Source organism: Curcuma longa, chromosome 3 (assembly GCF_044706935.1).
Source record: "Curcuma longa cultivar G26 ecotype Majalengka, Jawa Barat chromosome 3, ITB_CL_G26_1.1, whole genome shotgun sequence".
NCBI classification, from domain to species: domain Eukaryota; kingdom Viridiplantae; phylum Streptophyta; class Magnoliopsida; order Zingiberales; family Zingiberaceae; genus Curcuma; species Curcuma longa.
Window position 1 is genome coordinate 6196936 of NC_133863.1, and position 20910 is coordinate 6217845.

The 20910-nt window shown below is 37.4% G+C and overlaps 1 protein-coding gene across 1 annotated transcript; it reads right to left on the reverse strand.

Moving 5' to 3' along the window:
- Nucleotides 1–923: 923 nt before the first annotated feature.
- On the reverse strand, nucleotides 924–20145 carry LOC141823194 (uncharacterized). Its single transcript, XM_074710459.1, has 22 exons — nucleotides 19838–20145; nucleotides 19524–19673; nucleotides 19331–19415; nucleotides 16697–16736; nucleotides 16353–16601; nucleotides 15859–15958; nucleotides 15704–15778; nucleotides 14500–14598; nucleotides 14190–14306; nucleotides 13993–14108; nucleotides 13798–13897; nucleotides 12783–13138; nucleotides 11976–12303; nucleotides 11540–11754; nucleotides 11153–11371; nucleotides 8862–9048; nucleotides 6803–7053; nucleotides 6317–6409; nucleotides 6127–6228; nucleotides 5616–5976; nucleotides 3117–3254; nucleotides 924–1691 (listed from the first exon to the last, which is right to left on the reverse strand). The coding sequence occupies exons 2-22, from the start codon at nucleotides 19653–19655 to the stop codon at nucleotides 1107–1109; spliced, it is 3948 nt and encodes a 1315-aa protein (XP_074566560.1). The 5' UTR covers nucleotides 19656–19673; nucleotides 19838–20145; the 3' UTR covers nucleotides 924–1106.
- Between the last annotated feature and the right edge of the window lie 765 nt (nucleotides 20146–20910).

Below are 20910 nucleotides of genomic sequence, written 5' to 3' on the forward strand. Positions count from 1 at the left end.
TAACTCAAAATGGAACCAAATCAAATTAAACCGAAAAAAAAAATCGGTTTAATTTGTTTGTTGAGCACAATGAATGCAGGGGAAACTACGTAGCCTGCTGAATTAATTGATGGATGATGTTTGTGATTGATTGAGTAAAAAGAGGACCAACAGCATATGAATGGTGTTTTGTGCAGACTAATTTTATTCCATCACATACTGATGCTTGTAGTCTAACAAACGAAGCTTTTGAGATCGAGTTCCCTCAACTAACTAGGAACTAGTTAACAACTGCAACTTTTCAGCAAAAAATTACAATGACGATTCTATGTTACATCACTAAATGTTGCAGAGGGGGAAGGTGGAATTAGTGTTCCAATAACTATATTCGTTGTCACTTTCACAGGCCCACATGCCACTAACTATCCGTGTCATATTTAATCATGGATAACAATTTCATTGAAGCTTTCAGATGGTAATAAACATTTAAAGATTACACAACGCGATAGAAGCACATTCGTAACGACTGTAATAGCTGCAATGCATCGAAACATTACAAATTGTTTGCACTTTAGACGGAGCATCTATAGTAGTTCTCTATACTCCTATTTGAGGTTTACCACTAAATCTAATCTTTATGTGTCAAAAGCTTATGAGCATTTTAGAAGAGCAAGGAGACTTAATGTTCATGTATCAGTATGCTTAAGATGGACATAAATTAGGGCAAATCCAAAGGATCGAATTCACTATTTACCTTCAAAACTAACTAAAACTTACAGCCTAATTCTATTCTAACACAAACTGTTTGTAAGCACGTGGTGCAACTTATCAACGATAGTCAGAAACAGTATGCAATTGAGCTCCATTGGAGACTAAACATTTTGATTGAACATTAACGCACTTGATCGAACGTATAGTCAATATCAATACTCACATAAACAACATGCAGATCAAGGCACCTCTAAGTATATACTACATGTGGTAAAATGAAGCACAAAACAAATCCCCAAACTTACAACACGAATGTAAAGGACTAGAAGCCAATGTGAAAAAAAAATGAACAATAGTACGGGTAGCTGTAACAAAATTCTGATAAATAAAAACAAATGTATTTATGGGAAAATGAACTAAGAAGCTACCTCTCCTGCAGTAGATGAGGCAACCTCGGTGCTAGGAAGTGGTGGCACACCTTCTGTGGGAGGAGGTGACTCAGTAGCTTTGGGGGAAGCATCTGGGTTGCTCACCGGTTCTGCAGCTGAGTTGCTTGCTGGTTCTGTCACTGGAGCAGTAGTAGTGGCAGTAGCAGCAATTGTAGCACCAGATTGATCAGCCGGCGGAGGCGCCTCCAACATTAGTGGCTTATCTGCCTCAGAGGTTGGAGTGGTCTGAGGGCCTGCCGCAGACTCACTCTGGACTGCAGCAGGTGTGGGGCTCGGTGCTGTTGTTGAAGGAAGTTGTGGTGTGGAGGCAAATGCAGAAGCTTTTTTATTAATAGTAAGAGGAGGTGCTGAGAGAGATGGCATTCCAGGAGGAAGGATTTCTATGGGAGGCTTCTTTACAGCATCTGATAAGCTTGTAAATTTTGGATCCTCCAGCGACGCCAAAAATGCTGCAGCAGCATCAGTTTTAACAGAGGGTGTATGATCAAGCTCCTTCTGCAGCATCTTGTTCCAGGCCTGGACTAAGTTCTTCAGTGTTGGGCGACCATGAGCCTGGAAATCATATTTGCTCAGTCATGAACAAGAATGGAGTACGACAGTATTGAAATACAAGAATCTAAGAAAAACTAAAAAGCATGTAACACTCCCACATTTATTCAAATTATTCCATTGATATCATTGGCTTAGGTCGACATGTCAAACCAAGGTCAACCATGCACAAAGCTTAAAAGTTGAAGCACATCAATCTCATGACAGTTCTACTTCCATCACATTTTCAAACAATATGTTGAAAACACTTCCTTCATAGGTACTGTCTGACACCATTCCTAACCTTTTCCTTCCTGAACTGTCTAAATGTCTATGGTAGGTTAGAACCCTTATTTTCATGTGAGCCCGAATAATTGCATATCGACAATTAGTTAGTAAGTTTAATATCTAACACCACGGTCATAAAAAGTATCCAATCCGATGTCGATTGTCCAAGTTGGATTAGGACTGACAATGGCCAATTCAATATTTAGCAGGCAAATAGGGGATCTGTAGACCCTTGAAGTATGCAGGACTATAAGATAACAATAAAAAACACCTCATAACTGGTGGAAATATACTGAAATAAGGTGAGAACCAATCGGTCTTCTTTTCCACAAAAAAACACAGACTTGACCGTGCTTGATTTGCTAATTCCAACTGGAGAATATTTATAAACAAATTTTCCAATAGTTAGGGTTGTATGTGGTACTAGAAATGGAAAATTGGAAAATAAAACAAAAAATAAAAAGAGAAGAGTAGAGCACAGACTAATCCAAATCTAACTATGAGAAAACGAGAGAGGAGCAGAGAGGGGTCATGCAACCTGTAGAGGCAAGAGAATTTACAAAGCAATTGTTGCTCCATTGCTGGTCATGTTGAAGGATACGAGATTTTGTCTCACCATTATCAGCATCATCAAATCACGTTTGTTGCAACTATTAAACATGACTTGTCTCATCAAGTCATGCTGGTAATACTTGAATCAATTAAATCAGTTTTTATTAAATTGGCTAGAATTTTATTTGGATATAAGTTGGAGCCATCCTCTTCAGAGTTCCAAATCCTGAACCCTAGCTAGGAACTGTAAGGCATGGAAAGAAATTTTAATCTATGAATTTATTATATGGGACGGTGAGATATGGTATTTAGAAAAAATTTCTGTTCCCTAATACTCAGTTTATTTAGGTGGATGTATAGGAAGGGAGAGAAGAGTGGACAGAAAGGAACAAGTATATATATCTTGGTTCGGTTTTTGCTTAATATTGTTCATTGCCTTTCCTTCCCCACTACTCATTTGTCAACTTAAGTAAACAGACCATAATTGTAAACAGATCTTTCAATTGATTCAGCCAGTTTGAACCTTAGGGACAGCTTCCGGCTCAAATGCTACAGTGTTACCTCCTTAAGTGACAGTTTTTCTGAAATCAGAAAGAAGCAAAATCTTACATGAGCATGGAGAACTGCCTCAGCAAGCATACCGGTGTCCTGCCATGCCTTCTCCATTAGTGCATTATCTCCCAAAACTGCTGCAGAAAATGCAGCTTCACGACCATGACCAGCAACAATCAGATTATTTACTAGCCCCTGAAAGAAATAGCAAAGAGTAATTAATGTTCTAAAAATTTTCTTACTGTAAAATAACTCAGTAAAAGAACAACATTAAAAATAGGCCTCACATGTAACAAATGTGTGCCATCAACTTCTTTTACATTTAATCTTCAATAAAGTTCCCCCCATTTCAATTTTACATGGTCATCAAGGACTAAAAGGCAGCTCGTCTACTGCCTAGGTGGTAGGAAGGCATCTAAGTGGGGACTAGGTGGTCTATTAAAATAATATCAAAATAAAAAGGGAAGTAAATTAAATTGAGAATGACTATAGTACTAGGTGTGTCTGTATAACAAGCTTTCCTTAACCATCAAAACAGGTTTAGAATCATATAAGTCATATTTGATAAATAAGTAATAGACATGTAATAACAATGAAATGTTTCATCGCATTGCTTCACATTGCAACCAAGAAAACAAAAACTACAACAAAGAATAAAAAGTTCAATAATCCAGTCATTCATAGCTTATAACTAATGTCATATTACAACATCAAACTATAGATAACATAATTAATGCCAAATTGCAGCAACTTATAGAAGAAAGTTTGAATTGTTTTCTTAGACCCACCTGGATCATCTAAGCAAACCGCTTGAGCATCTTGGGCTGTTTTTAAAAGGATTGCCTAACAAAATCCATCTAGCAACTTGGCAAAACCACCTAGGCAGCTACCTGGGCCACTTTTAGAAACTATGATGATTATCTTTGACATGACAATCAACAGTATTATTTTACCTTCACTTGCTTCTATATTTACCACAATTTAAAAGATTTCTTTATTGGTTAGTTAAAATCCGATGAATTAGTCAATTGTGCTTCCAAACAGTTACTTGGCACTTGCTTCTCCATCACTGCATGTCGCTCCCTTTTCCCTGTTGTCTGGGATTGGAAGCTCATCACTCGCCTTCAACTCCATGGCAAAACTTCAGAAGCCACATGCTGGTTGGGTCATAGCTTCTCTGGCTTTCTGTTCTTAAGCTGTTAATAAGCTTTGGGTGGATATGTTCATCACAATGAGCAGAAATTATGCCCACTCCCATAGAACTAAAGGATCTAAGCAACCACATCAAATATCTGATTCTCTAGTAGCGATTCTGTTAAATTGCTATACTAAAAAACCACAGATTTGTGGAGCCATGTAGAGTGCCTGATATAGCGTTGGGCATTAATCTGAAACAAATTTGATGTGTTGTAGATATCATGTTATGCCAAAGTCCCAAAGTCTGTGCAAATCATCCTACACCAGATGTTTGATCTGGCTTCCATAATCTGGAAAAAAAAACAACTGACCATTTGATCATCATCTTGTTTGATGCAAACCAAAGACATTTGCAATATTTTCAATTTAAAGGGGTGTTAACTGCCATAAAATATCCTACAGCTCTAGAACATTATCCTTCTTTTATCTATTTCCTTGATTCTCTAGTTAATTCTATTGTTATCTCTCACCATCTTGGTGTTTTGCACCTTTAACTACTGTAGATAAATACCTGCATAAATAGGTCTTTGATTCTGATTGATTTAAGCAGTATTTTTCACCCATTCACCCATTCTAATAAGGGCAACCCTTACAGGCTCTCTGCAACTGCAAGAAGCCATATTAACTTGCAATTCAAGGCCTTTCATATGCACCACTCATCAAGACCAACTTAGCTACATTCAAGCATCCAACAAGTAACAACATGAAGTTGAGAATATAAAAACTGTTGTAGAAATAAAACTAATCATTTCGTTCCTGACAAGTTAAAATATTCTACAGATTAGGATGTGTGGATCTTAAGAAGTTGCAAGTGTTGTAACTAGAAACATTGATTCCTTTTGCTTTGTTCTTTTAACAGTCTTGAAGAATCAATGTCCAGGTGAAAATAACCCAGGAAATATGATACAATCCTAGTGTCATTTGTAACGCCTTGACACCCTCAGTGAGTCGTGATCAAAATTTTCCTTTCTATGCTAGAAATAAGAGTTATAACTGAACAATCTTCCTCTAATATCAGTCATACTAACAATTTAAGCATTTTTTCTCAGTTTCGGAAGCTGGAAGTTTTTGGTCAAAAGAGTACATAAGAATCTGGTGCAGTGGTTTGGATAACTTAGGGTAACAAGATTAAAAGAAGCAACTAAAAGTGAACTAATGATTCGTATATATCAAAAGTAGGAAAAATTCCAGTCACATTCTTTAACATTCTCTAACAGGGCCATCTCTGTTGATGTACAGATTATTTCAAGATAAATGGAAGTTTCTGAAGTTTATCAATTTATTCATTGTTTGTGTTTCTAGATTTATGACTGTATCCATGCCATTGACAAAGTGATAGAAAATAAATGGTTTACATACTGAAAGTCTAGTTAGCTCTCCGTGATTTGCAAGCCGTAGTGCTAATCCTCTCAAAATTTGACCTTGCAAAGCACCCTTCACAGATCCAGCAGCAGCCAGCCTTTTGAGGGCTTCACGTGCAATATCAGATTGTCCTGTAGCATCTGCAGCATCAATAAGGTCTAGAAATTCTTTAGCAAACTTTGCTATACCCTGAACAGCATCCACTAGATTTTCCTGTTTAACAGCTGTTAGACTTAGAATCTCAGTGATATCAGCCGCATTTTTCTCTTGACCAACATCCCTGCTATTGCTCATTGTCAACAAGCATTGTAAGGCCCTCTTCAAGTCATTGCTTTGCATAGCCAAGTCAAACTCTAACCTGATAGGAGTAATTTGATCTTAGTAACTACTTGAATTTGTATAATAGCACTGTACCATATTCTCAAATGCAAACTACATGGGAATGAGGAAGAATTATCTCAAAACCACATGCTTTTCAAAATTATATATTTAGCACCCACAGTCATACCTCTTGGATATTCCAGGCAAATGCAGAGCTTCAGTTGCATATCCCATACCAAGCATGAACTGAGCTAAATCATCATGATGCTCACGGCTTAGTCTAGTTGCCCTGTTGAAGTGAAGAAATAGTTAAAAAGATTGTCTAGTAGTTTTGTCTCAAAAATTGAGTGTAAAGAAGAATGATATACAAAATCTACCACTTCACTGCACTAACTGCATCTCCGTATGCAGCAAGACAACGACAGCGTATACCTGGATGACTGAGAGACAGGGCATGTGCACACATATACCTGAAGAAGGATAGAATAGATCCATTAAGGTACGATTTCTAAACTTAGCAAGGTACAACCATCAGGAACCTCTACATAGTGTGTTTACATTGACACTGGGATGGCTTTACTTCATGTAATCTCCCTGAAAATTCGGTGTCAACAATATACCTTGAAAAAGTATACATGCAAGAAAATGGGCAGAATCAAGATGTAGTTAAGTGCTTAAATCCAATTGTGATCTTTAACTCTATTGTCTCCACAATATTATCCTTGCAGATGTCCTATTAATGCATGAAAAATTGCATCTTGGCTATGTGAAATCATATTGAAGTAATGGTTTTGAGACAATAATATTGTACAATTACAATGAGACCAAAGGCATTGTAAGATAATGCAGAAAAGCAATATCACCTGTCTACAAGCCAAAGAACACCATCTCTAACACCAACCACAATAAGAGGCCCAATGGGGCGCTTTTGTTCTTGGGGAAAGCGAGTAACTGCCACAGAGACACCTCCACCAGCAACTGCAACTTCGTTTACTTTTCTTTCTTCCATTTCTTTTAACACTGTATCATCCCCATCTACTTTGGTCTGCTGTTTAGGCAATGTAAGGAATGGAGGTATAGAAGGTGCATGCTGAAAGGAGGCTAGGCGAACAACCTAGAAGCATATTTGAGTTCATGTATCAGTTGTGTGTGCAACTTATCAACTAAGGAATTTTCAAAAAGAAAAAAAAAATCAAACGACATGAACTTACCCATCTTGAGTTTGAAACTGGAGTTTCATATTTGGGAAGAATGATTCTTTAGCAAATGATCTATGCTAATATACAAACGTTTAATAAAGATGAAGTTTTGGGATCTTTTCATCATTTGGAGAAAAAAAACAAGGGCAAATTTCATTCTAAACCCAAAGTTTAGTTGCTTTTTTAAAATTCCCCACAATGAATATTGTCAAAATACCCTCAACGCTACTAACTGCTTCATTTAAACTCTAGCTGTCAACTCCCCACTAACCACCATTGACTTTGTTACGTGGTGGTCGCATGTGGCTCATGATGGTCACATGTAGCATCAGGCTTCCCCATGTTAATTCAATGTGTCCATCTTTCATTACAGCACCTTGATGATGTCATCGGCAGTGGCTCTAACTTCTACATTGAAGAGTTGCTCAAAGGAATGAAGCATGAATTCCTTCCCAATTCCAGCGCTGCTTCCTGAAGGGACGAGGGTGGACATCCAGCAACCGCTGATAACATTGATTCGAGGCAAAGCAAACAGACAGCATGGTGGTGCATGTGTCAGTTGATGAGGAGCGTGCATCTTTCAACCTGGACATTGCAGACAACTCATCCGCATCCAAATGGTTGTCAGCATACCAGGAATGACACAATTCCACCAGATTGATGTTACAGTCTTATAGATGCCATAAAGGCCACTAAAGATACACTGATGGTGTATGTTAGAGATCGAAGATCTAAAAAGGAAATAGAGGAGAAGGTGACACTTGATGAGAATTAAGTGGTAGTAGAAGCAGTTAGTTTTCTCTTTATTTAACTTTTGATTTTGAAAAGGTTTATACATAAAAGAAAATTAGTCATAGTTTTGGAAATTCATGCTATAGTTAAGCTCTAATTAGATAAGTGAATTTGATCTTCCAAGCAAATGGGTATGTGTTATCTTTCAAGGAGTGGTTGATAGATGAAATAATTGTTAAAGGCAGCCAACAAAATCAAGGCACATGTCCACCTGCTCTCTCTCCTCAACCACCTGCTAAGCAAGATGAAATGGTAGATTAAGCTGTAGAGTATTAGAATTGGTCAATGTTTATCCATCGCCCAAGGCAACACCAGATGTTGCCCTGCTCTCTACAGATAATGGCAACTCTTGCAGCCAAAGGCAGTATATTAAACCACATCAACAGGAGGTAGGAGATGAACACCCAGAGTCATAGACAGGCTGCAACATTAATGGAGTTGATGGAGTCAATTCAGATTTGATGACCCGGGTGAAATGACATAATTTAAAGAACTCAAAGGATATAAATTGTTAAATGTTAGGGTGATAGGGAATTTCAAAATAGCCAATCAATTCCCTCTCCCTCCACTTCCTATGTTTGCTCTCAAGCAAATCCAACCTAAGAAATACATACTAGCTAGTCCTTGAACAGCAACAGATTAATCAACGTATAAAAGGCTGCATAGGCAAACACAACAAACTGAAATGAGATTGTAGATCATGCTTTCTCACCCAAATAATTTAGCAATATCATTCCTTTTTGGTAAATCTTGAGAGAGAGTTTCATAGATATCTTTCAAAATATGCAAAACTTTCAAATATGCCCTAGTTGAAACTTCCTGGTGCCATTAGCATGCTTATCATTTCCATATTTCCAAAATAATAGTCAGTAACATGCCACCATGACTAACTGGAGAATATTATAATTAAACAAGAAACTAAATTGATCACCTGAAGCATTGGAGGTCTTAGAGGGATTCGCTCATTTGTGGCAACTTGTGGATTATCAACTGTTATAAGTGCCAACTCACCATGCTCAGCAAAGGCTCTACTTTGCGCTTCTTGGGCTTTCATTTCTTCTTTTTTTCTCTTGGTTTCCAAATCTATTGCTGCAACGCCAGCATCAACAAAAACACACCTGGAAAGAGTACAGCAATCAGATGAAAGTAACAGACTGACAAATTTCACTTTATTTTTCTTTGAAGTGATTCTTTGCTAATTAATCAGTGGGAAGACTAATAATCCAGAATTTAATGGCCTTAGAGGTTGATTCAGTCAAACTTTATGAAAGGTATAATAGCCCATGTCATTGTCAAGATATGTTTTGTTCCCTGTACGATTAAGCCAGTTCAGTTTAACTTGGACAAATATGGCCAGTGTTTTAAATCCTGTTCCTTCTGGTCGAGACTGGTGAAAATTTCTGTTCGCTCATCAAGTGGCACATGAGAAGCTACGAAACTACCAATATGCAAGCAGACGAGCAAACTACTACCTCATTGCAAGAAGCTTGAGAAGCTCCAAATTCGCTTATTCTTCATTGTGAAAAGCTTTGTCTCAGAATTGTTAATCCTTCATCGTGAGAAGCTCCTCAGTCACTCATCTTTCGACACCTCTCCTTGAACCACTGGTATCTCCCACAAGCACTGAAACAAAGCAACTTCCTTGTTCTCCTTTACTTCTGCGAGCCATGATATCTTCCACAAGGTACATCATAAACAACTCCTCCACCCAATTTGTCACGCCCTAAGGGTGTAATTCCTGCTCACCAAGAGGTACCCCACTCGGTGATAGTGTAATAAAAGGAAACTAAAAGCTATATATACAAGACAACCAAGAAATTTCACAAATATTTAATTTCCTTTTATTATACTGTCATCGAGTGGGATACCTCCTGGTGAGTGGGAATTACACTCCCAAGGAGTGAGAGTTTTAGGAGAAAATTTATCGAATTGCTTAATTGTCATATTCATTTGACTTTTAGTGCCCTTTTTATTACATTGTCACCGAGTGGGGTACCTACTGATGAGTGGGAATTACACGAAGCATGACACAATTCTCCTCCTTCACTTAGGGTTCATTGGGCATCCTCCTCCACCTCCACCGCCTAGGCTCGCTAGGTATCCTCTTGCTACTTAGCCTAGGGCTGTGCTCATCATACCACCAACACTAGCATGACCAACATATCTCGTCCCAATTGGGACTGAACACCAGTCCGAATGAAATTTCCAACCTTGAATAAAACAAGTATAATAAACATACCAAAAACCTATTGGTCTTTGCATCAGCAATTCAACTCTTTCATCATTTTGTTCTTTCAATAACTAAGACAAAAATACAAGTTTCTAGGTGTCCATAGGTTCATTACATGTAACATCATATGCATTTGCAATAGAAAAATTTTGTGAATGCACCAACACAATATTCAAGTTGTAGAATCAGAGTTTGTTAGAAGAAACAAAGACGTAATAAGAAAATGCATGTGGCGAAAAATGTTTACACCTGATTGAAGATAAAATAAAGGCAAAGAAATCCTATGGTTTACTGATGCACTCTAGAGCAGCATGTGGTAAAAAAATTGAACGGATTGGTATCAGTACATCATGGACAATAGGACACTGTATGCCATCAAAACAAGGATATGATACTGTGAATCAATAGAGAAGTAAATGCAACTGTAAGGAAGAAAGATTATTTGTTATGATGTTATATGAAGGATTTGAGCTGAAAGATTGTTTGTTATGATGTTATATGAAGGATTTGAGCTGACGAGTGTAACAAAAAATAATAAGCAGATTTATTAGTGCTTCAGCAGAAAGATGAACATTTTTGTCTGTCCACATATGTTTAAATGTAGCTGCATTAACTTCTCATACAAGTGCTGGAGTGCAGTCTTTTCAATACGTCATGGTCAAAAAAAATTTGAATTCATCCATTATCTGAATCAAGAATTGGTTTGAAAAGGAGAAGGCAGATGCTCACTATGTGAAGGAAATCAGGAATCCCGGAGGAGAAAACAACAACAAAGGATCAGAAAGGATGCATAGAGACAGTTATGTTCTATTTTTGTTGGCTCTGTAACATCTAAATGCTGGAACCAGCTATTGATCTTTCAATGCCAAATGCATAATGCACCAGACCACCAGCAAAACATAAGATCAACAACATTTGGATCCACAAGTACATTTTGTATTATAATGGGTTCAATGAACATAAGAGCTTGAGGAGTTTTTTGTATGACTTACTCAATTGTAGTTGGTGTAGCGACAAAAAGTTGCCTGCGATGCCAAACAGCACCAGTAGCAAAGGGGATCGCAACATCTCCCAGGTACCTAAACTGAGGACGCAAGGAGGATATAACAATGTACTGTTGGTAAGCAAAGGCACAGTACTCAACAGTTTGGTCCCATGCAGTCCATTCTGGCTGGGCTAGAAGGCTGCTCACGGGCTGATATGTCTCCCAACTGCCATGTTTGAATGATAATAAGATCACTGTCTCAATTATTAATACATAAAGGAACTACAGATTAAAATAAAAGATAATCCATCAAGTAATGATCATGAGTAATTATAATTGTTAAAAACAAAAAACTAAGAGCTCTTGAATGTGAATACAGGAAAATTTGAGGAACCTGTATAGCTGGAAATTCTGTGGAGCAACTTCTGCAGCAGGTTTGTTGGAAGAAAAAGGATCATCAGGTGCAGCAAAAGATGATGTAACTCCACTATTGCCAAAGCCAGATAAAGGCATTGATTGAGTTGAAATAGCAGTTGCAGCCATCGGGCTGATTCTGCGTGAAGTTCGATATGCAACCCCGAGCAAAGCACCACCATGCAAGCCAATAACCTTAAGAGCAATGTGATAAGATAAAAGTTAGCAACCAAGACAATCTTTCTGTAGTGTGAAAAAATCCAATAAGCATAAACCACAATGTATGGGGCAGAAACAGCTAGACAGATGAGTAACCGCAACTCCATATTGCGAACCAATGAAGAGAAAACCCAATTAATTTAGAAACTTGAACACAATGAAAACTGAAAACTGAAAAGAGGAAACATAAAACATACTGGATCACTACGGCCTTCAATAGACCTTGTCATGACATGTGAAGTCCCATCATCTAACAAAATACGAACTTGAACAGTTGCTGAAGAAGCTGCACTAGCAGCTGCAGCAGCAGCTTGAGCAGCTTGAGCAGCAGCTTCTTTTGCTTTTTTAGATGAACCACCTTTAATAAGCGGTATTCTTGGAGCCAATGCAGTTTCAACTACAGCATATCGATCACCGCATGTATCCCAAGCAAAAAGCTTCCCAGTCCCAGAATCAACAACTGACCAGTCACTAGCCTTGTACACATAAAATGATGGAATATCTGGCCATACAATTGCAACATACCTAAAAAATTTGAAAAACAATGTCAAGAGAAAATCTTAGCATGAGGAAATGAGAATCACAAACTGTCATGATACTGAACAAAATGTAGGCTAAACTGGAAAAAAAAAAATGTAGGCTACTTGACACTATTGATTCATCTATTTCATCGTGGAACTATCATGATATTGAAGAGATAAGGTCAACATGATTTAAATGCCCTAAGAAAACTAAAAGCTTGAGTACAATAAATTTTTGCTTGCAAAACTAATGTTAAGAAGATAAAGATGGCATATAAAATTAAAAGTTTAAAACATTCTTTTCCTTTTTGCATCTACCAAACATATGATCTTAAAGAATAATAGGATATAAATTAAAATTAATCAACACGACATTTTGTACACAAACTCTTTGATGAATAATCATAGATTTAAAAAGTAAAAAAGCAGAATGGTTGTCAAAATGTTATAAATAATCAATCAGACCAAGAGGAAAGAACTCACCTTCCTGAACTGCTTACAGATAGCATAGAATATGAATCGTGTGGAGCTGGTGTGCTTATGTGCTTCTTAGTCTGCTTGACATGCAATTGTTCCAAATCCATCCTGGTTCTTCCTGTTTCGGTGATTGTACCAGTACTACCCAGAGATGGATTAGCAGTATTAGACAGCTGAAAGTTTAGCAACTTAAGCTCCCTTTCAACTATGTACACAGCAGAATGTTCTCTGCTACCAGGTGGTGTTGGTAAAGCAGCTGCAGCTGGAAGAGCTCTTGCATCAAACTCACTTAAAATAACACCAATATTGGTTCCTGTAGCCACAAGATGTGGTTGCAAAGGATGTGCAACCATGCAGTACACCTGAAATAAATGTATCATCTTCAGACATACTCCTTTCTCAAGCAAACCAAAAGAGCTTTAAGTTCCAGTTCTCATTAACATAAAGAAATGGTCATGCAGGGAATACAATCTACAATAATACTGTTCATGATAACCAGAAAAAAGAAAAAGGAAAAATTTTCAACTCTAATAAAGTGAAGAAAAAGACATTCTTACATCGAAATGCTATCCCAATTTCAGTGACTAAAATTACCTAAAAGATATATTATATTTCTTAGTTCTAATCTCCAATTTAGTGAACAGGTAGAATGTCAGGACCATATTCTAATATTTATGCGGACAAAAGAATATTAAGCCCATATGTTGACAAAGGGTTCTTATTAATATTTTTACCATATTTCCTTGGGCAGCATTCCTTCAGTCATTTTGTGAAACTTATCCATAAGTAGCAGTTTGGCACAACTTTTGGAGGTACAAAAAAGCAGCAGCAAAAATTATATTAGAATCAGTCATGATTATTAGGTTTACTTGATCCATATAGTTTTTCCATAAAGGCAGCATGTTTAGATTGTGAAAATAGTATTATCACCTTGCAGTCACAATTATTTAAAAATTCAGAGTTGCATTGTCCAATGAGTGTATGCAGTAAACAAAAATTTCCTAAGGCACGTAGCACATACCCTGAGTTTTTTAGTGGATGCAAGAACTTGTGGAGGAACAAGTGAAGATAATTCACATAATGGTCTTGTCAAAGCAGAATATGTTGGATGTTCAATAGCCCTGTTAAGCCAAGGAAAATCAGCAACGCTTACAATGTAACTCCCCATCAAAATAAATAATATTGGCGGAACTTAGACAAAGAATGAAGAGCATACCAGATATGTGAATCTTTGACACAAGTAAGGATATCAAGGTTTGGAGCTCGAGGATGGCACCAAGATGCCACACTATGACAAGCAAGCTTTGGAACTGGTTTTATACGCCTAAGTTCCTGCATGAAAAGGGATTATACTAAATGAGACTAGAGGAGAAACTTATAATGACAAAGAAAACTCAGATCGGAGTAAAATGCCTTGAATGATATGGTATCCCATATTGCTAAAGTTTTATCAGCGCCAATAGTAATGAGTTGCGGTGCATTTGCCATCACCCTTGAAAGCTCGACAGCCACTACCCCTCCATCATGTGCCTTGCAAAGTTCATACCAAAATCTCAGATAAATTTGACAGTGTTCATCCCAATGTATTTGAGAAACACAATAAGCTAATGCCCTTTAGTAAGAAAAAAACAGAACAAAGAATAACTTGAGGAATTTCAACCAAACAAAGGTAACAAATTGAGCATGACATAAAAAGGCAAGAGAAAAAATAACAAAAGAATACCTTTAAACTAAGCTTAGGCACGAGTTCACGCGAATCATGTATGTGATCTGCACTCCATAGTATAAGCAAACCATCACTAGCCCCAGAAACCAAGAATGCCTGAAAATGCATATTAACATTTCATGACTGTGAAATACATTGGCAAAAGCAATAAAACAACGTAAAAACCAAAAAGAACTCCATAATAAATTATTGTCAATTCAAAATTTAATCAAATAAAGAATATTTTCAAATATTTCTTCACAGATCTCACTACAAAATCAATCAAAATATGTGACATCTAAAGATTCTGAACTTTCCTCCCAAAGGTATTGTCGAAATCGGGAATCAATTGCCGTGCATCTAATGTGACATTATAACATGTTCTGCACATGCCAATGGCATGCTGCCCATAATATCAGAATTTTTAGGTAGCTGGCACTTGGTACTTTTCTGTCCAACGTCAACATGCCAGATAAGTTATGTGAATATATTTCAGAAAACTTAATGCAAACAGTTAACAACTCAGAAGTTGCCACAAAACATAAATCACTTGACAAAAAGGTATAACCAATAAATATTAGTTGGCAATATCTAACTTCTTCTCTTTTCATTCTAACATAGAATTCACTCCTATTACTGGAGAGAGACCTTTCCTAAATATTATTTATTACTTTGTGATTTTCCTGAGCCACTGATGGTTGGTTAAGAATCAATATTAGAATTATTGTGTGTTCAATGCTTTGATTCACACTCGGTGGAGACAAAATAATAAGGATAGAGCAAGAGTAAAAAATTAGAATTGTTATGTAGTATCTTAAAGCATTCTTATGGGACTTTAGAAAGTAAATTGATAATATCATGTTGTATAGCCTCAAAATCTAGCCACCAAATACATTCTAAAGCAATAAATTTGAAAGTTTCTTATTGAAAACTGTTGTTCCTCGTACAATTTGATAAATTGGGCACACTGAAATTTGAAGCTAAAAAAAGAAGGAAAGCATCTCAGATAAAATATAATCAAGAGACTATTAACATTTGTTGAATCAATATCAAGGAACAAATTTACATGCAGCTAATGAACAATCAATTTGTAAATATCAATGAGAGCAGTCCTTAAAATTGTTACATACAATTTAGTCTGGAAATAAATAAATGAATTAACAAAAAACTACTCTAGCCCAGAATGCACTGTAGCATAGCTCTAACAGAAGAAAGATACTACCTCACCGTTAGATGTCATAAATGTCATCAAACAGGTTATTGATCCTTTATGGCCACCAGTATACCGACGCACAAGCTGTAAAAAGAAACTCCCATCTGACATGCTCTGATGGCAAACCAAGAAAAACAAGTAGGACAGAGAGAAGATATCAAAACCTTCCATGTTATCATTGAGAGAACTCTTATTACACCATCTGATCCACCAAAAGCAATAAGTGGGCCATCACCAGTAGCAGATCTTGATAAAAATTCCATACTGCAAACAAATGCATTCAAGAAAAGGTCACTTATGAATATGCAAAAAAAAGACAGAGATGTTTAAATATGCAAAAAAAAAAAAAGGCAAATAAAATTGCAACACCAACTTGCAAGTCAGTTACATTATTCTTGATTTTCCATTATGACTTTCAACAAAATCTTGTGTAGCCTACCTCTTATCATAACATCGCTAACAACAACAAGCCACATATCCCAACTATTTGGAAAAAAGTTTTGCTTGTGAAGAAGGATAAGAAAAAAGACTCACAGTTACAACTTTGTCTATTCTACATAATCATCATACATAAAAATAAGGTATTTAAGCAATAGTCAAGAGAATCATAAAAAGTTGCAAAATTAAAAGAAAAAGAGAGGAACCACACACATCATACCATAGAAGAGACCTATTGTCAAGCTCTTGCTTGGGAACATCACGCCCTCGCATTGTCACCAAATCCAAGAATATGGCCTTATTCTCACAACAAATAACAAGAAAATGTCTTCCTCTAGTGGATGGCACTGGTGAATTAAAAGCAGAAGAATTCTGATTAGCAGCAGTTGGTGCCTCAACAGCTGCAGAGCGATTGCGCCAGTGTTGCCAGTAACGCACATCGTCATCGTAGAAACCAACTTGCTTAACACTAAACACCATGTAGTTCACAGTTATGCTGACTTGGTAAAGCTTATGAAAAGCCCAGAATAGACATCAGAAATGAAAGACTAAAGAATTGATTACCTTCCGCCTCGTATAGCCTCTGTGGGTTTTCCTTTAAGTTCTGTCACAACAATGAGGATGACATAAATAATGTACATTTCTTACTCATGAGCAACCCTTTGACCATAGTAATAAAATTGAATAATAGTAATTAGCAAGCGATCTCATTAAAAGAATGATAGATTCAAATTTGGAGACAATAGGAAACCCTTTGACCTTAACCAACCAATGTGACAAAAAAAATAAGTTTTTTTCTTTGAGGACATTATCACTTAGCATCAAATATTGTTTTTGTTTTTTTTTCTTCAATCTGAAACAAAAAATATCTAGGTATTTTACATTCAGAGATGTAGTTAGCTCAGGCTTAATTGCCTTGCCCATTAATATCTGGTTATTCCAAGGTTTGAAACATCATTCCAAGCAAGGGTCTGGGTCCCAAACCGGAACATTTCAATGTCGGTGTTGTGTTAGGTGTGCCAACATGTGGTGCCAAAGGCACTAAGAAGGAAGTTGGGTGGGAAAAAAAAGGAAGCAATCACATTATAAGGATGATGGGTTCAACTTTTGGAGAAAACAAGAAATCAGTTCGCCTTAGCCAACCTATGTGAGGAAAAAATGGTTCTTTGTGGGCATTATCTCCAAAAAGGATCAACATATTGTTCGTTTCTATTTCTTCAATCTGAAAGATAAAATACCATTTTTTTTGTTCGAAGACATAGTTAGTTCAAGTTTGGTTGCCTTGCAATTTAATATCTGATTATTCCAAGGTTTAACATACCGTTCCAGACCAGGGGCTTAGTCCCAATGGTAACAATTCAAGTTGGTGTCATGTCTAGCGTGTCAACATGTGATGCCATAGGCACCGATAAGGAAGGAATCTGGGAGAAAAAGAATGAAGAGAATAAGCGGAAGAATAGAAGAGGAGAAGAGGCAAAAGATCCCTCTTTGCAATCCCCTATCGTGAAACCTCATCGTGAATCAGCAAAGCCCTAACCCTTGCACTAAGAGAAGCCTAGCCCTTGAGGTCATTTGTGGAAGCTCTACCACAGTCTCTAACTTGTTTCACATTGCAGTCGGCTAGCATATTTATGTTTCACCTTTGTCAACCAGCACAGAGCAATTTTTAAAGCCATGGGTTATTCAAAATAGCAAATTGTTTAACGATCAGCAGTAAACTAGTATGAAAATAGCAGGTTCAGAAGGATCACCTTTATTCAGGTAAAGTATATATTTGGACCTGAAACATAATCAAACTAGGAGTTGCAACTTCTTGAACGTTATCAACAGAACTCACCTAACAAGTTACTCTGACTGGCAATAAACATAAGACAAGCTAGGAGTTGCAACAGCTAAAGTCAAACACCTGATGGACAAATTGTAAGTGAATTTTCCATCCTGGTGTTAGTTTGCAAACAAACAAACAAACATTAGGAAGAAGATGAAGAAGAATCAAGTAGTAGAATATTAGAGAGTTCTCCCTATTTTGGCCTCCCTCAAAAAGGCACCATGGCTCACCAAGCTGCATCATGAAAGATCTGATAATGCAATGTAGATCCAAATAGTCTAGCAGGTTTGGTATTTTAATTGTAGAAAAACAATTATTGTTGACCACCAAAAATTGACTCTTAAAAAATGTTTGTTTGATACTCTTGGTAAACTTATTTGTGTCCATAAATGCTATTGATCCTCATCAGGTTCAAAATCCCAAATTATGTGTCTACTCATACATTATATGCCAAAAAAAAAAGGACTCCGACATTTGTGAGACGTAGATCCAAGTAGCCTAGAGAAGGATTGTATTTTAATCAAGGAAACACAAAACATGGACTTTTGAATTTGACAGAAGGATCATAAGCAAGCTTGACACACACAAAAAAAAATTGAAGAAACAATAGAATTGGCACCCTACAAACTTGCATCAAAAGTAGGGTTTTAGTGGTCAATCATCAAAGTATTAAAAGACATTAACCCATTAACAATATAGATATCAAAATTCATACTAGGGAGAAATTCTGATAGTGATATAAGAGTTTTGGGAGGCTAGTTTTATTTTGGGACCAAATTTAAGAAGAAACAAAAACAAAGCAATCATGATAATCAGTATCCTGAGCCAGCGGTGTGTCTCCCACAAAATTTACTTTAAAAAGTGGTGGGGGTGCTCAAACCACATTGCATCTGTTCAGTTACTTAAACAAAGGTTGTGGTGCTGCAATGATAATATAGCAAATGAGCTATTTAAGAAATTAGGATTCAATATGATAATAGTGATGCCTAGCTTACCCTTAGGAGAAAAATGAATAACAATGGCCATAATGTCATCAAAAAATTAAATAGTTAGAATACATACAGACAATTAGTTACAATTAGTTTAGATGGACCTGTTTTTTAAATGGAGAAACCTATGGTTGAATTCAATATCAGTGTACCAAAAATGCTGGTAATTGAAGAGATGAAGATAAGAAAGAGAAAGGAAGCGGATGAATATGATCTCCAATGAATCCTTATGTGAAACTTTCATTTTAATTAGAACAAATCAGTTTCAGAGTTCCCAAGGAAACATGGGTGCAGTAAACTCGGAATAATTCACTCCCATGAGAAACTTATCCACTGGAAAATCAAACCACTGCACGAAATGAACTAGATTCATAGACATACCGGTTTCTCCTTCGGCGAGCTTCTCCAACTTCGTCCCTACTAACCGCCGCTCATCGACGCCGCCGGCCTTCAGCTCATAGATCACCTGCCAGGAAGAAGAATAAGGATATCAAGATCCCACATGACATTGATCTAAACACATCCCAAATCAAACAAAGAACAGGACAAAGAAATCAAACGGAAATCTTCAGACCTGACGGTGCTCCCAATTCCAGACAGAGACGTGATCGGATTCGTCAGCGGTGACGAGCCATGGATGGGTGGGGTGTAACTGGATCTTGACGATCTTGCTGTTCGTCTGACGGAACGCACGCAGACGAAGCATCTTTAAACCCTTGCCGATCTGAATCAGCGAATCAACGGCAGAAAAATTAATGCAGGATCGGGGATTCAGAACTCAAAATCTCGGATCTAGGAAGATGGAAAATGTGTTGGGGGAGGGAGGGATCGCCATGGTTCAAAGGCTAAGGGTAAATCAAAATCATAGCAAGATTAGCAGAGGACTACCCAACCACGTGTTGCTCAGGTAAATGGATCTGGGTCGATTTGCTCCACAGCTCTAGTAATCCCACACCCAGATGATCGATGATCAGTCGCAACTCGGAACGAAGGATCTCGTGAGGAAAGGAAACGAAGGCTCATCCCATTTAAAGAACAGATCTCTGCAGAACGCCAGCGCCACCAAAGAATGAAGCGCACCGAAGGAGGCCGATCGCTAGGCGACAGCGATCTCGAGAGGTAAGTGCTGGAGGATGAGGCGGAGCGTGAGAGAGGGGGAGGAATTCACCGCCGCGTACCGGAGAAGATATCGCCACTGGAGCGGTTCGGCGACGGGAGAGGCACGGGTCGAAGTCGAAAGAGAATTGGAAATTGGGAATTGGAAATGTCTAAATGAGTCCCAAACACCCCATTGACCCAGACCGACGCAGGACCCCAACTCAAGTTAGATTTAGTTCGATCTTAACAATATCAAATTAAGCCCAATTTGAATCAATCCATATAGTCCAGATCGAATAACATATTAATTGAACTCGATAAGGCCTCAATATTAATGTTGATTTGAGTCGGGTTTAACACGATTAAACCAATTCTAACTCGAGTTGTACTCGGCCCAATTTAAGATCAACTTGATTCACATTTACTCATCGATAAGATGTAAATTAGGCTTTCCCATTAACTGATCGCACTGATAAGATGCATTAGACAGGGATTATGGAACTTGTTTTCTTGTGAGAAATCCGTAGAATTTGTCGACTGGTGTATAACTGAATCTTAGTTGCATGCCACTGCTGCCCCCCGTTCTCTGCAAGTGCAACATTACCAGCCAGTTACCTAAACAAATTAACTGCAGTTCTTTTTTGCTTTTTTCGGACTAACTATTTGCTGTACCATCTTTCATCCTTCCCATATATTAACTACCTGTTCTTATATTAAACCGTGGACAACTTCGAAAGTAACTCGAACACATTACTAACGTAAAGATGGCATGCATATTATATGGAGTGTCAGTAGTTTTGCTTGCCATGGCCTCTCACAAGCTTCATACACAAATATCAATCAGCGCCAGATTGCATCTGACA